Here is a 14,285-nt window from a genome sequence, read left to right as displayed (position 1 = left end):
GGCTCAGCAGGTAAGAGCACTGACTGCTCTTGCAGAGGATCTGGGTTCGATTCCCAGCACCCACATGGCAGCTACGAACCGTCCTTAACTCCAGTTCCAGGGGAATCCAAAGCCCTCTTCTGACCTCGGAGGCATTGCACGGCACAGGTGCACATACATGCAGGCAATACACTCATATTCATAAAATAAAAATAATAAAATAATTTAAAAAGCGGGGGGTGGGCTTACACTGTAGACCAGGTAGGCCTGGAACTCATGGCAATCCTTCTGCCTCAGCTTCTCGGATACTGTGATTATAGGCGTGTGCCACCACATCAGCCTGGGAGGCTCCATTGACCCAGTGCCACCTCTGGGTGCTCTGGCCCCTCCCCCAAACTTACAGCCTGGCCTGGGCCACCCCAAGCTCACCAGGAGAAGTAGGACCACCAGAGGCAACCAGCCAGATGCACCAATGGATCCTTGTATTTCCTGTCCTCTCTCCAGCTCTGTGCAGCCCTACAGCCCTGGGGGATCCAGTCCTGCAACCTCCGGAGTCAACATGGCCAACAGCATCGCCAGCCTCCGCCTCAAGGCCAAAGAGTTCAGCCTACACCACAGCCAGGTGCCCACGGTGAACTGATGGTCAGCGTGCACCAGGCCTGGCCTCCTTCCTGGCCCAGCAACAGACAGCGATGAAGCAAGTGGGCTTTTCTGTCCCTGTCCCCAGACAGGCTGGACAGTCTCTCCTAGGCCTTCTCTCCATTCCAGCCTCCTGAGCTCCAGAGGCCTACTGGGTACCAGGAGCCCATCTCAGCACCTCTCTGCCTATGGTGGCTGAGGCCACAGCCTGAGGCTCTTGGAGCAGCTGGGCTGGAAGGCGGAGCAGGAGTCCGCCAAGGACCTCACTTGTGTATTAAAACCAAAAAGCTTTTGTCCTTAAGGAATAAAACCATTTTTCTTAAGTTCCAGGAGACTTCAGAAGGGCGAGATGGGAGCAGATGGATGGGCAGGGCTGCTGAGAGGGAGCCAGGACCCGGCCTGGCTAGATGGTAGTCCACAGCCTTCCTGGCCTGCAGTATTCTCCAGGTGGCCCTGGGCCTGGCCTGGCTCACACAGCAGCCTCTGTGGGGCCCATTGCCTGCACACCTGTGCTGTTTTTTGGCTGTGGTCCTCTGTCACCCCACACAGCCCTTGGGTGGGGAGAGGGGCCAGAGACAGAACCAGCCCCAGGCTTCATCTCCCATTCTCAGTCCTGAGGAAATACTTAGGGTTTTCGGGGAGAGTCACCCTATTGGGTGACTGACTAGGACACATCTCTCCCACCCCACCGGGTATGGACAGGATGTGTGACCATGAACTCCTAAAGTGTGGGGGAAGGTGCTAGTATTAAATTCCTGCTACTGGGCACGCAGAATCGTGATGCCTTCTGGGCACTGGACTGTGGAGGGGTGCCCTCGTTTCCAGTTGCTGTGACAAAATACTCTTATGAAAAGGTATTTAAGGAACAAAGGGTTTATTTTAACTCTCACTTCTAGGTCACAGCCCACCATTACAGAGAAGTCTAGGTGGCAGACACCTGAAGCAGCTAATCGCATCCCCAGTATGAGCAGAGAGAGATCGGATGCATGCATGCTTCTCGGGCTCAGGCCCCTATCCACACTCACATAGTCTAGGTTCCAGGGGATCTGGAACCCTCTTCTGGATTCCGAGGGCACACATACGTCATTCTCCCTGGGGGATTGGTACCTGCAACAGTCCGGCCATAGGATGCTGAGCAGCCTGAAGTAGCACCCCTTTTGTCCTTGCTAAACTGAGAGTGAGCAAGGGAGCAGGCCTTCCTAGGTACTGGTCAGGGCCCCAGAGCTCAGTGGACACTCATCTCATAGTTCTACTTAACACACACACACACACACACACGTATTTTGTTTGTGTATGTATGTGTCCACTTGACTATATATATGTGAACCACATAGGTACAGATGCCTGTGGAGGACAGAAGAAGGTGTTGGGTTCCCTGGAACTGGAGTTGAACCCGGGTCCTCTGCAAGAGCAGCAAGTGCTCTTAACCGCTGAGCTGTCTCTCCAGCCACCTCTCTCTCTCTCTCTCTCTCTCTCTCTCTCTCTCTCTCTCTCTCTCTCATCCCCAAAGGAGATGTCACAAAGAGTTGAAAAGACAGGGCCAGGGCTGCAGACAGCTCAGCAGTGAAGGGCACTGACTGCTCTTGCCGAGGACCCAGATTCCCACATGGCAGCTATGAACCGTCCTTCACTCAGTTCCAGGGGAATTCAAAGCCTTCTTCTGACCTCTGCGGCATTGCAGGACATGGGTGCACTCACATACATGCAGTTATACACATGCACTTATACACATATAATAAATAAATAAAATAAAATATTTTTTTAAAAAAAAAAAGGGCAGCCGGCCTGTTGCAGACCTGGGGTCCCACAGGGTGGGGGGTCTGGAAGGTGGGCCCCGGAAACTCCAGTTTTGGAAAACGCCAGAGGCCCTCTTCCCATGAATGGCCCAGCCATCAGACCGCGAAGATGTCAATGTCACTTCCTCTCCAGTGCTCTAGAAAAAATAAACCGACTTAATAGTTTTCACATGCTGCTCCAGTGGGGTGCTGAGGGCGGGGCACACAGCCTCAGGGCAAAACAGAAACCCAGCACTGCTGACCTGCCGCGCCTAACTGCAGGTCTGTGTGGCCTGCTTCCTGGGCAACATTCTCAGGCTGCCATTTGACTACAACACCAACATACCAGAGACCCCAGGCCAGCTCAGCCCAGGAAGACTTGGACTAGTCGTACCCGGTCCCCCATAGCCTTTGCCTGTTTGACCAAAGGAAGAAGGCACTGTGTTTGCTTTTGCTTTTATTTCTTGAGAGAGGAGAGAGAGAGAGAGAGAGAGAGAGAGAGAGAGAGAGAGAGGAAGGGGGGAGGCTTGGAAAAAACAAAACCAAAAAAAAAAATCACCTTGAGTAAGGCCTTTCTCTGGGCCTTGATTTTTCTTCTCTGTGAAATGGAGAGGTAACAGAGCCTGGAGCACAGTGTCTGACAGAGCCATGCACCATGAACTGGCAAGGCAGGGGTTCTAGAGGGGGGACAGTTTTGTTTCTTGTGGTTTATTTTTCTTTTATGTGTATGAGTGTTTTGCCTGCATGTGTGTAAGTACACCACATGTGTGCAATGCCCTCAGAGGCCAGAAGAGAGCATCAGATCCCCTGGAACTAGAGTTATAGACAGTTATTACCCACCATGTAGGTGCTGGGAACTGAACTGGGTCCTGTGCAAGAGCAGCAAGTGCTCTTAACTACTGAGCCATGTCTCCATCCCCAGTTTGGTGTTTTACTTCTATTTTATGAGTGTATTGCCTACATGTATGTAAAGGCACCTGTGTTGTGCAATGCCTGCAAAGGTCAGAAGAGGGCGATGGATTCCCCTCGAACTGGAGTTACGGATGGTTGTTAGCTGTCATGTGAGTGCTGGGAATCGAACCCTGATTCTCTGTGGAGCAGCCAGTGCTCTTAACCACTAAGCCATCTCTCCAGCAACCTCCCCCCTTGTTTTGGTCTTTTTGAGTCAGGGTCGCCCTGTATCCCCAGCTGGCCTAGAGCTCGCTATGTAGATCAGACTGACCTCAGATTAACAGAGATCTGTCTGCTTCTGCCATCCTAGCAGTGCTTGAATTAAAGGCATGCACCACCATGCCCGGCTAACCCAACACCTTTAAAACAAACAAACAAACAAACAAACAAAACAAAGCCTCACATAGCCCAGGTTGGCTTCAAACTCTCTAACTGGGATGGCAATGCAACTTCTGATTGTCCTGCCTCTACCTCCCAAGTACTGGGATTGCAGATATGAGATTTCTAAAATTGGCTGTGAGCCTCATGTGGTAGTATAGACCAGCTGTAATTTCAGCATTAGGGAGACTGAAGCAGGAGGATTACATCGAACTTGAGGCCAGCCTGGGCTACATAGTAAGTTCCAGGCCACCCTAGGTTACAGGATGAGACTTTAAAGAAATGGAGGCGAGTCAGTGTGGTGGCACACACGGGTAATGTGAGTCAGGGGTGGCATACACCTGTAATATGAGTCAGTGTGGTGGCACACACCTGTAATGTGAGTCAGGGGGTGGCACACACCTGTAATGTGAGTCAGGGGGTGGCACACACCTGTAATGTGAGTCAGTGTGGTGGCACATGCTTAATGCATGCAGAGGCCTGGGTAAGCACATGCCAGTGCACCCTGGGAAAGTGATTACCTCACAACCAGCCATCTCCTTGGTGCATGCCTGCAATTCCAGCACTTTGAAAAAAATTTCTAACTCAAGGCCAGCCTGCTCTACAGGACGAGACCCTCAGACTCACAGGCCAGCAAAATGACTCAGTAGATAAAGGGACTTGCTGAGCCTGATGACCTGAGACCCACATGGTGGAAGGAGAGAACCAGCTTCTCAAGGTGTCCTCTGACCTGCACATATGTGATCGCATGTGTGTACCCACATACACACAGACACAGACATACATATGTACACACACAAAATAAAGAAATGTGAATGTGTGCTGGCTGGAGCCAGGTACTTGCCCTACCATGGGGGCTGGAGCAGAACAGGCCTTTAGGCCTTGTCCCTCAGCTCCGGCCAGTTGCCCTGCTGGAGCCAGTGTCCCCACCTCTCTCCATTTCTTGGACACAGCTAGGATACTCCACTGTTCAAACCACTTGGAAAGCAAAGGCCATATCACAGCCTACTGTGCCCATTTGTCCAGATATCCACCTACCCCCAGTCCCCGCTGCTACCTTAGTGACCCTCTTCCTCTGACTCCCTTCCAGGCCCCAGCTTCCCAGCCACAGGCCCAGGACCAGGTTCTTCCTGCCTTCACACTAGGATTTCTTGTTTTTGTTTTTGAGACAGTGTCTCCCTATGTAGCCTCTGCTGGCCTGGAATTCGATATGTAGACCAGGCTGGCCTCGGACTAACAGAAATTCACCTGCCTGTGCTTGGATGGTTTCTTTGGTTTAGTTTCTTGAGACAGCATTTCACACCAGGCTGGCCTTGACCCTGTTATGTAACTGAGGCTGGTCTTGAACTTCTGACCCTTCTGCCTCAGCCTTCCAAGTGCTGGGATTACAGGAGTGCAGATCATGCTTGATAACACTTGAATTTCTTTACACTTCCAGACTAAGGCCAGTGTGACTCACCTCCCCATCGGAACTCAGCGACCACTGGCCTTCCAGTAGGGGTCAGAGGGCCCCTGAGCTCCCAGCCCTCTTTCTCCAGAAGACACTGAGCACTTGGGGATGTCACTGTCCCTTGCCCTGCAGCCCTTCCCACAGTAGTGCCAGGGCTCAGAAGGTACTGCTGGAGTGGACAAACGTGGGTGGTCCTCAAGGTCTCTGAGGGGGCTTGCTCTATCATCCAGGCCTCAGGTCACAGTCATCATGGGTGATACACGTCTCTACTCTGTGCAACCCAGTTTCTGACCAGAATGCACGGCCCTCGCAGCCCTGCCTTCCCCAGGAGGGACAACAGACAAAAGCTTGCACACCCAGCAGAGCCAGTTTCCTCTGACCTAGTCACGGGAAGTCACCTCTCCTCTTGGAGCCCTGTGTCCCTCATCTAAAATGCAGAAGTGCCTCCTTCTTGAAATAGGATATTTTAAGTCGGGAAAAACTGAAGGTACCGTCCAGCTCAAAGTTCAGCAAACAGCTGGCACTCAAAACACTGCCTGCCCCTCCTGTTTCTTTTCAGATAAGCAGCAGCTGAGGTCCAATAGGCAAGGTTTCATCTCACCACCAGAGGGCGGTGCCGTTCACTCCCAGAGCCCAGGGCCGAAGCAGCCCAGCCTACCTGGCCTTTCCAATGTGGCTTGGAGTCCCCTGGGAGGTCCCCACAGAGCAGGTTTCATCGGTTAGGGAGCACAGCGCCTGCAGTGCACTGGATGGTTAGGGATGGGACTTTGTGGTAGGGACTGTGCTAGGGGCCTCACTGTCCCAGGTTCGAGAGCCAACCCTATGTGTCAAGGTGGTAACTCCTTGAGCCTCAGTGTTTCCATCTGTAGAATGGGAAATAGCATCATGAGTTGTCAGGGCGGCAGGGAGGGTAAGCTGGGAAGTCAGGGTTAGGGCATTCCTGAGTGCTAAGCCAGATAACATCTTATCTGGGAGCCCCTTGTAGGAGGCAGGGATCGCCTTGGAGTTGCCTCCTGGCGTGTCAGTTCCATAGACAAGGTGCCTGTGAGGGCTTGCTGAGAATGTGTCCTGCTGGCTGGGTCCCAGACAACCCACTCACTAAAAAGCCATTCCAAAGAAAGCCTGCTGTAACAGTGTATGTCAGCAATCCCCAATCTCATGGTGGAGGCAGAAGGATCAGGTGATTAAGGTTGTCCTTGGCTACACGAGATCCTGTCTCGAAAAACCAAAAAATAGGGGTTGGAGAGATGGCTCAGTGGTTAAGAACACTGGTTGTTCTTGCAGAAGACCCAGGTTTGAATCCCAGCACCCAACATGACAGCTATCAACTGTCCATACCTCCAGTCCCAGGGGATTCGACAGCCTCTTCTGTCCTCCAAGGGCACTGCACGACATAGGTGCACTTACCTACATGCAGGCAATACACGCATACACATAAACTTTTTTTTTTTAAAAAAAAAAAAAGAGGAAAAACGGAAAATAGAACAAAAACCTACCAAGACCCAAAAACGCAGAGCCAGCGTCAGGCTAGCTTGGACAATGTGGCCACTGGAAACAAGTGACATGGAGAGGTTCACGTATCAGACACTGCCGTTTAATGATTAGGAGGAGAGTCTCGGGGATACCACATATGCACACACAAGGTTCCTCATAGGAGTGGACATCTTAAGTCTTCAAACCTCACAGGCATTAAAGGGACCAAAGGCCCCTTTCAGTGGTCACTCAAAGCTCATTGTTTATGACTGACAGCCGTTTTTGGAGGGCTAAGGCCTTGAACAAGCAGGAGGGCCTTACTGTGACTGTTCCCACGCACTCCCAGCCTGTCTGTGTAGTAAGGTCTTCAGAGCAAAGGGTAAGGAAACATCAATAGAGGACAAAGCAGCTCAAGCCTGTCTGCCTCAGCCAATGCCCTCCACGAAAACACAGAGTGCCTCCGCTGTCCTGGGCCTGGAGCTGGCCATCGCTGGGCTTCACGTGGAGCTCAGTCTAGGCTTGTCTCCAAGGGCTGAGCCAGAATCTTGGGTTGGTCTAAAAAGTCTGCATTTTGGAGCCTGAATTGGATGATGGCTGGGTTTGAGAATCATTCGTGACGGTCCCCCTCTCTCTCTTCACTCGTTTAAAGCTCTTATGAGATGAAAGATGTTCTGTCAATTTTGACAACTCATCTATCCGTGGTTGTACTTGGCAACTTTATCTAGGAGCCCAAGACACTAACACACACACACACACACACACACACACACACTCTGGGCCCAGGGATCCACACACTCAGATGACCAGGAGCCCTATTCTAGACACCACGTCCCCAGGTTCAGCCTCAGTGGCTCATGGCCCACAGCATGGTGGGCAAGCAGGCATCAGCTCCCGGTCACAGGTGTCGGACCGCTTCCCAGAGGATTTGCAGAGCCATGGAGACACAGGCCACCTGGGCCAGCACGTAGGACCCAGAGCGGATTCGGGGACTCAGCTTGCCCAGGTAGGTCACGGTGTGCACCATGCGACCCGTGAGGACGACGAGGAAGTGTATCCAGGCAACTGAAAGGTTAGGTCCCAGGAGTGAGTAGACGAAGCCCAGGAAGAGGAATGGGTAGATGTTTTCCATATCATTCCTGTGGACCCTGGGGAGCAAAGGGGTACAGTCAGAAGTCAGGTCTGGGCCCCCAGCGCCCCTGAGGTATTTCACCCCTGAAGGATCCAAACCACTGCAGATCTTTCAGCCTCCAAGGAACCCAAATCCCTTCCTGACCAAGAAACGAGATGCTGTAGAGCCGAGGGGACAGTGACCCCAAGTTCCTGCTCAGAAGTGGCTGAGGCACAAAGCCCAGTTAACAAGTCACTGCTGGCTCCGGGCTTCTTCATACATCAGGGCTTATGAGAACCTGGCTCCTCTCACCTTCTTCACATCCTCCCTTATGGTCCTTAGACACCAGACAGGAAAAGGAGGACTTCTGATTGGTGTTCTCTGAGGCAGGGCTGCTGGGAGTCAGGCCTGAGGCTACTCAACTTCTAAATGCAGGCTTCGGCCTGCCCAGTGCTGGTCTGTCTTGTTCTGCCCCCAAATCTGAGCATCAATTTTTTTTGGGGGGGGTCTTTTTGAGACAGGGTCTCCCTGTAGCCCCAGCTGGCCTGGAATTCACTATGTAGACCAGGCTGGCCTTGAACTCACAGAGATCCACCTGCCTCTGCCTCCCAAGTGCTGGGATTAAAGGCGTGCGCCACCATCAATTTTTTTAAGGATAACCATAGGATCCCTCCCCTTACCAGCCCAGCAAAGTATGGGGCCCCAGCCAAGCCTTCCCCCTTCATGCGTGCTGTCTAACTCTTAGTTTTGTTTAGAGGAAGGGAGTGTGAGCATACATGGTGGGGGGCTGTGTATAACCCTGCCATAAATAAATGACCAAGGCAGAAAACTCTTGCCCGCCGCACTCAGTTTCCATGACCTCGATGGATGGTCGTCTTTCTCTGAGATGGATGGGAAGTTGAATTCCATAAACTCAAGAATGAATGCCTGAGGCCATAGACGGCTATGCTGGACACTCAAATAAACAGGAACTAAGTGCCCGAGCCATGACCTCCCCCAGGACAGGCCCCTTGTGTGCAGCGTGGAGACTCCAGGGCTTCCAGCTGGAACGTATCTAACAGCATCAGGCCCAGTGCTGGCCAGGCCCAGCCTGGGGGTGGTGTGTGTGTGATGACCGGCTGAAAGGCCTCCCCTTGTCTCCCTCTGGAAAAATGAGTCCTACTAAGGGCCATGGGGTGTTGCTTAACTGAAAGTGGGCAGAGCATAGTGGGGCCTGGCGTACCCAGCACCCCAGCGCTGTAGGGAGGGAGCCTTGGCAAGGTGGCTGGAACAGCAATAGTCAGGAGAGATATTTGTGTTACAGCCTGAAGCTAACCATGCAGAGGAAGGACCTCGGTGGAGAACAATCATCATGCAAAGGTCCTGGGAGTAGGAACACCATGGTGTGCTCAAAGCAGACCCATTTGTGAGGCAGATCAATGAGAGGGGCCTGGTAACACAGGCAAAAAATGAAACTCACTCCAAGGGTATAAAAACTCCCATAAGCTGGTGTGGTGGCGCACGCCTTTAATCCCAGCACTTGGGAGGCAGAGGCAGGCGGATCTCTGTGAGTTCAAGGCCAGCCTGGTCTACATAGTGAGTTCCTCCAGGACAGCTGGGGCTACAGGGAGACCCTGTCTCAAAAAGACCAAAAAAATAAGACCAAATAATACAAACAAACAAACAAATGAAACTCCCACAGAGGGCTGGGCTATAGCTCAGTCAGTACAGGGCTTGCCTAGTATATACAAAGTCCTGGGTTTGAGCCCCACACCAAATAAAGTAGGATGCACTGGGAAACGCTCCACTCCACACTCAGGAGGGAGCAGAAGATCAGCGATTCCAAGTTAGGGACTGGGGAGATGGTTAAGAGCACATGTTGCTCTTGCAGAGGACCTGGGTTCAATTCCTAGCACCCACATTGGGCAGTTCACAATTACCTGTAACCCCAGTGAAGGGAATTCTGACTTCACTGGACTCCTGAATGCACATGGTGCACATACATACAGGCAAACATCAAACACAAAAGAAAAATAAATACATCTTTTTAAAGAGTTCAAGGTCAGCCCAGCATGGTAGTGCATGCCTTAATTCCAGCACTTGGGCGGAGGCAGAGGCAGGCGGATCTCTCTGAGTTCAAAGCTAGCCTGGTCTAAAAAAAGAAAAAGCTGGGTATAGCTAGGTGTGGTGGTGCATATACCTTTAATCCCAGCACTCAGGAGGCAGAGGCAGGGACTGAGCCCAACCTGGTCTACACAGTAAGTTCCAGGTCTGCTTTAGCTACAGGGAAACCCTGTCTCAAAAAAAGAAAACACACACACACACACACACACACACACACACACACACACCAAAACAATAAAAAATCAAGGACTGCCCAGACGGCTCAGCAGGTAAAGGTGCTTGCCACCTAGCCAGATAACGTGAACTTGATACCAGGAACCCACATAACACGAGAGAACTGAGTCTCCTCTGACCTCCTCCACATATACCCCATAGCATGCATATACACACACGATTATAATAATAATTTAAAAACCACCAAGTCAGGGCTGGAGAGATGGATCAGCAGTTAAGAACACTGACTGTTCTTGCAGAAGACCCGGGTTCAAATCCCAGCACCCACGTGGCAGCTAACAACTGTCGGTAACTCCAGTTCCAGGGGATCCAACTGCCTCTTCTGTTCTCTGCCAGCATTGCGTGACACAGGCAATACATGCATACACATAAAATAAAAAAAATTATAATAAATAAATAATTATAAAAGACTGTGTCTGAAAAAATAAAGACTGGAGATATAGTTCAGTTGGTACAGAGCTTGCATAGCAACCACAAGGTGGTCCTGGGTTCGATTCCCAGCACCAAATAAACAAGGTTAAGTGTACTTGACTATAACTCTAGCACTTGAGAGTTGGAGGCAGGAGGATCAGAAGTTCAAGGTCACCCTCAGCTACACAGAGTTAGAAGTCAGCCTGGGCTACATGAGATTTTCTCCAAAAACAAAACAACATGGCCAGACCTAAAGAGCAGGTGGGTAGAAGTTGGGGTCACAATGTGTCGAGGAGGAAGGCATGCTCCCTGCTTCAAGGCAGGTCCCAGGCTAGGGAGGTGAACCTTGCAGAGAAAGCAAACACTCACTTCCTTGCTTCTTGCTGCAGACACAGTGGTGACCCATGTGGGAGGAAAGGTGGTCAGGAGGAGCTGGAGCGCCCACCCTGAGTGTCCCTGTGTTCTGTCTAAAACCACAGAGGGGCCCCACAATGCCACATTGGTGCCAGGGGCAGGGAGGAATGGGGAAATTAGGATGTTGCAAAAAAAAAATAATAATAAAGCTCACCTCTCTCTTCCTCCCACAGTATCCAAACAGAGGCATGGAGGGAGTCACGTACTGAGGAGACACCAAGAAATGTGTCATTCCAATAATAACCACTGTTTTGAGGGGAAGTCGCCCAAAGCCAGAACCTACTGGACTGGACTTGCACAGCCCCCCCCGCCCCCCATGCTCCTGTGACATCAGGCCTGGGCTGGGCCTTCAGTACTCATTTCCACAGGGCTGTGTTACTGTTCGCAGTGGTGTGGGGGTGTGGGGGGGAACCTACAGTGACCCCAGGTCAGGGTAGTGTTAGCAGTGTGTCTCCCTCTTCGGGCTCCCTGCTCACACTGCCTGTGTCCTTGAGCTCAGGGTGACACAGCTGCCAAGCAGCAGACACAGGGGTGCGGGGGAGGGGAGTGAGGAGGCCACTCTGAAGTTCGGCCATCCTGCTCAGCTGGGTCACAGCATCAGCACCAAACCTAGGCAAACTGCTTCTATCTCTACAGACAGCATCACCCTCCTCGGTGTATTGTTGGGGTTGATGGGGGTGTTGGTACCCAGAGACACATGGGAAAACCAGATAGGTGGGCCTTAAGTTCGCTCCCCCATCATAATCAGCCCCATTACCAGTTTTGGTCTGGACACAGCTGTGATTGCTAAGTTCATTCTCCCAGAGCTGCTCACCTGCTCCAGGTCCTTGGTGACCCTCACTGCTCCAGATAGAAATGGGGACTCCACCAATGCCACTAACTAAAGCTCTCTGAGGTCTCAGGCAGATGTCCCTCCCTTTGTGGGACTGTGTCCACCATCGCCAAGTGGCCAGGTGGATGCACATAAGGATCTTCTGGAATTGGAGCCCGGAGGCCCAATTCCCTAACAAACTGCTTTCCTCAAGATTATGAGTGCTCATTCCAAATACCGAGAAATGACAGAAAATTGGGTTAGATGCTGTCCCTCCTCCCTGGGGCCTTGCAGGGCAGCTCTAGGTGGGGTTCCAAGCATGCAACCTCAGGTTTTGGTCAAAGGAGTCACTGTCCAGAAATGCAGCTGGGTGTTCTGGGAAGAAAGACTAACTGGGCTCCTTCCTCCCACCTTTCTTCCCTCCCTCCCTCCCTCCCTCCCTTCCTTCTTTTCTTCCTTCCTTCCTTCCATTTCCTAGGTTCTGGAATTTCAGGTTGAGTGCCACCTCACCTGGCCTGGGTCCTGTTCTTTAAATCTGATCCATGATTGCCAGGTTGGTTTCTGCTAATCTGCGAAGATTTATGCACCAAGATCAAGATTTCATGTTTCCTATGTGCACAGCAGGATGACCCTGAGGGCACCATAAGCCCTGGTCTAATATTTAACTATGTTCTCAGAGTGAACTTACTTTCTCTCTCTAGTTCCCAGTATCAGGAGTCTCTCAACTCTCTCTCTCTCTCTCTCTCTCTCCCCTCCCCCCTTTCTTTTTTTCACAGGGTCTCATGTAGCCCAGGCTAGCCTCTAACGTGATTGTCTCTGGTTCTGGAAACAGACCCCAGGACTTCCTGTATGCTAGTCAGTCACTCTACCAACTTGGGCTACATCTCCAGCCCCGTACCCTCCACTTTCTGTTATAGTCTATGAAGTGGGTAAAGGAGGCTCTCCAGGGACCCAGGTATCCAGTGCCCATCCCCAAAGAACCCAGTAAGTCCCAAATAAAGCTTCACTAAATGCACAGGAAATGCAGCTGGAAAACAGCCATCTAACCTCAGCACTAAATCCTACCAGGTGGGTGGAAACATCCAGGCCCCTAGCAGATCTGTCCTCCTCCCTCAGTCAGGTTATGCACTGGGAGGGAATAAAACACAACCCTATGGTGACTGCTGGGGGCTGGATTGGGTCTTCATGCCCTTATCAATGGCTCAGAACTGTCCAGAAAACCAGGGCTGAAGGTGAGCCACAGGTCACCAATATGGGGTCATGATTTGGGGGGACGATTGGCTCATAAAAGCACAGCTAGAGCCGGGCACATAGTAGGTGGTCATTAAAGGATGGGCAGGTGATGCGTCAGTGGAGCATCTGGAAGATGGCTTCCTGTGTTTCTGCTGGAAAGGGTAGAGTGGCCTGGAGTCTCACTTCCTAACACACATCGCTGTCATTCTTTAAAACCACAACTGTGTACATTATCATCAGTTAAGAAAAGCAAGAGGAAACCCTCTCAGACTTTGTTTTCAGAGGGGAATTTCTGTTTTCGAAGTGACAGTGTCCCACCCATTTCTGTCTGTGACGCATGCAACGTGTTGAGAACTAGCAGTTTGTTTCCTATTTTGCCCAGGTCCATCTGCCCATCCTCCTCGCTCCTGTCAATCCAGTGCCTCCTTCCTCATTCTGGATGGGTGGTAAATGGCAGAGGGATGTCCCCAAACTCTGCTACTGATCATGGCTAATGAAAGGTATAGCTTTCAGTGTCTGGGGGAAGTTTACATAGCTTATTTTTTTTTAAAGACTTTGTTTTGAGGCAGGGTTTTACTGTATAACTCAAACTAGCCTGGAGCCCAAGGCAATCCTCCTGCGTCAGGCTCCAGAGTGTTAGGATCATAAGTGTGTGCCATGATAACCAATCTCAAGACTCACTTTAAAAAATTTTAATTCCCTTCTGCATGAAATAACTTTGGCTGAGCCTGATCGCTAAACATAGTCACAATTGGGCTTGTTGACAGTTGTGCTCATTTATTAAAGGAATGCCAAGCAGGGTCACTGGACCCTCACCTAAGTATCCAGCCACTCTTCCCAGACAACTAGTCCAGCCTTGGAAGACAAAAGAAAAACTAGGAAGAACCTAATAGAGGGATGCTTTTGGAAGCCCTTGTCAAGAAACTCCAATGGACTTTCATTCTAGTTCCCTGTCTAGAACTTGTAATGCTAATTACTCTTGCCTTTACTTCTTCACATCTACTATTCATGATTCAAGGACTGTCTTCTTCCCTTAGAGAAAAGAATTATGCAGTTTGGGAGTCTTTTAGATAGACCCACTGAAGGGGTACTCCAACTGCCTCACCCTGCGTCCCTGTTCATCATGGAAGAAGCCAGAGCAGTCGGTGTCCCTACTCCCTATTAACAATTTGGGTAAACCCTTCAGAGGATGGTGTGATAAGAATAGAACGTAGGAATTGGCTAGGCAGTTAGTGTAAAAAGGCCCCAAAGAAATATAGCCAGTTTCTTGGCTAAAAGTCAAAATGTTCTTGGGCCTGTTAGTAACATACACCGTTCCAAAGGCCA

The 14,285-nt window shown here is 51.0% G+C and overlaps 2 protein-coding genes across 2 annotated transcripts in view; one reads left to right on the top strand and one right to left on the bottom strand.

The window, feature by feature from the left end:
* The window catches only part of Prrx2 (paired related homeobox 2), a 65,590-nt gene extending 64,649 nt beyond the window's left edge, over positions 1-941 (top strand). Inside the window, exon 5 of the mRNA XM_029559409.1 lies at positions 260-941. Coding sequence (XP_029415269.1) covers positions 260-619 — 360 coding nt within the window. The 3' untranslated portion in view covers positions 620-941. The remainder of the gene's footprint in view (positions 1-259) is intronic.
* A 5,809-nt stretch (positions 942-6,750) lies between these two features.
* The window catches only part of Ptges (prostaglandin E synthase), a 12,605-nt gene continuing 5,070 nt past the window's right edge, over positions 6,751-14,285 (bottom strand). Inside the window, exon 3 of the mRNA XM_008825930.3 lies at positions 6,751-7,790. Within this exon, the coding sequence (XP_008824152.1) occupies positions 7,541-7,790 (250 nt within the window). The 3' untranslated portion in view covers positions 6,751-7,540. The remainder of the gene's footprint in view (positions 7,791-14,285) is intronic.

This window comes from Nannospalax galili, unplaced genomic scaffold, assembly GCF_000622305.1.
Source record: "Nannospalax galili isolate Female #2095 unplaced genomic scaffold, S.galili_v1.0 scaffold290, whole genome shotgun sequence".
NCBI lineage: Eukaryota > Metazoa > Chordata > Mammalia > Rodentia > Spalacidae > Nannospalax > Nannospalax galili.
The sequence above is the reverse complement of the archived record's forward strand: the minus strand, read 5'-3'. Positions and strand labels throughout refer to the sequence as shown.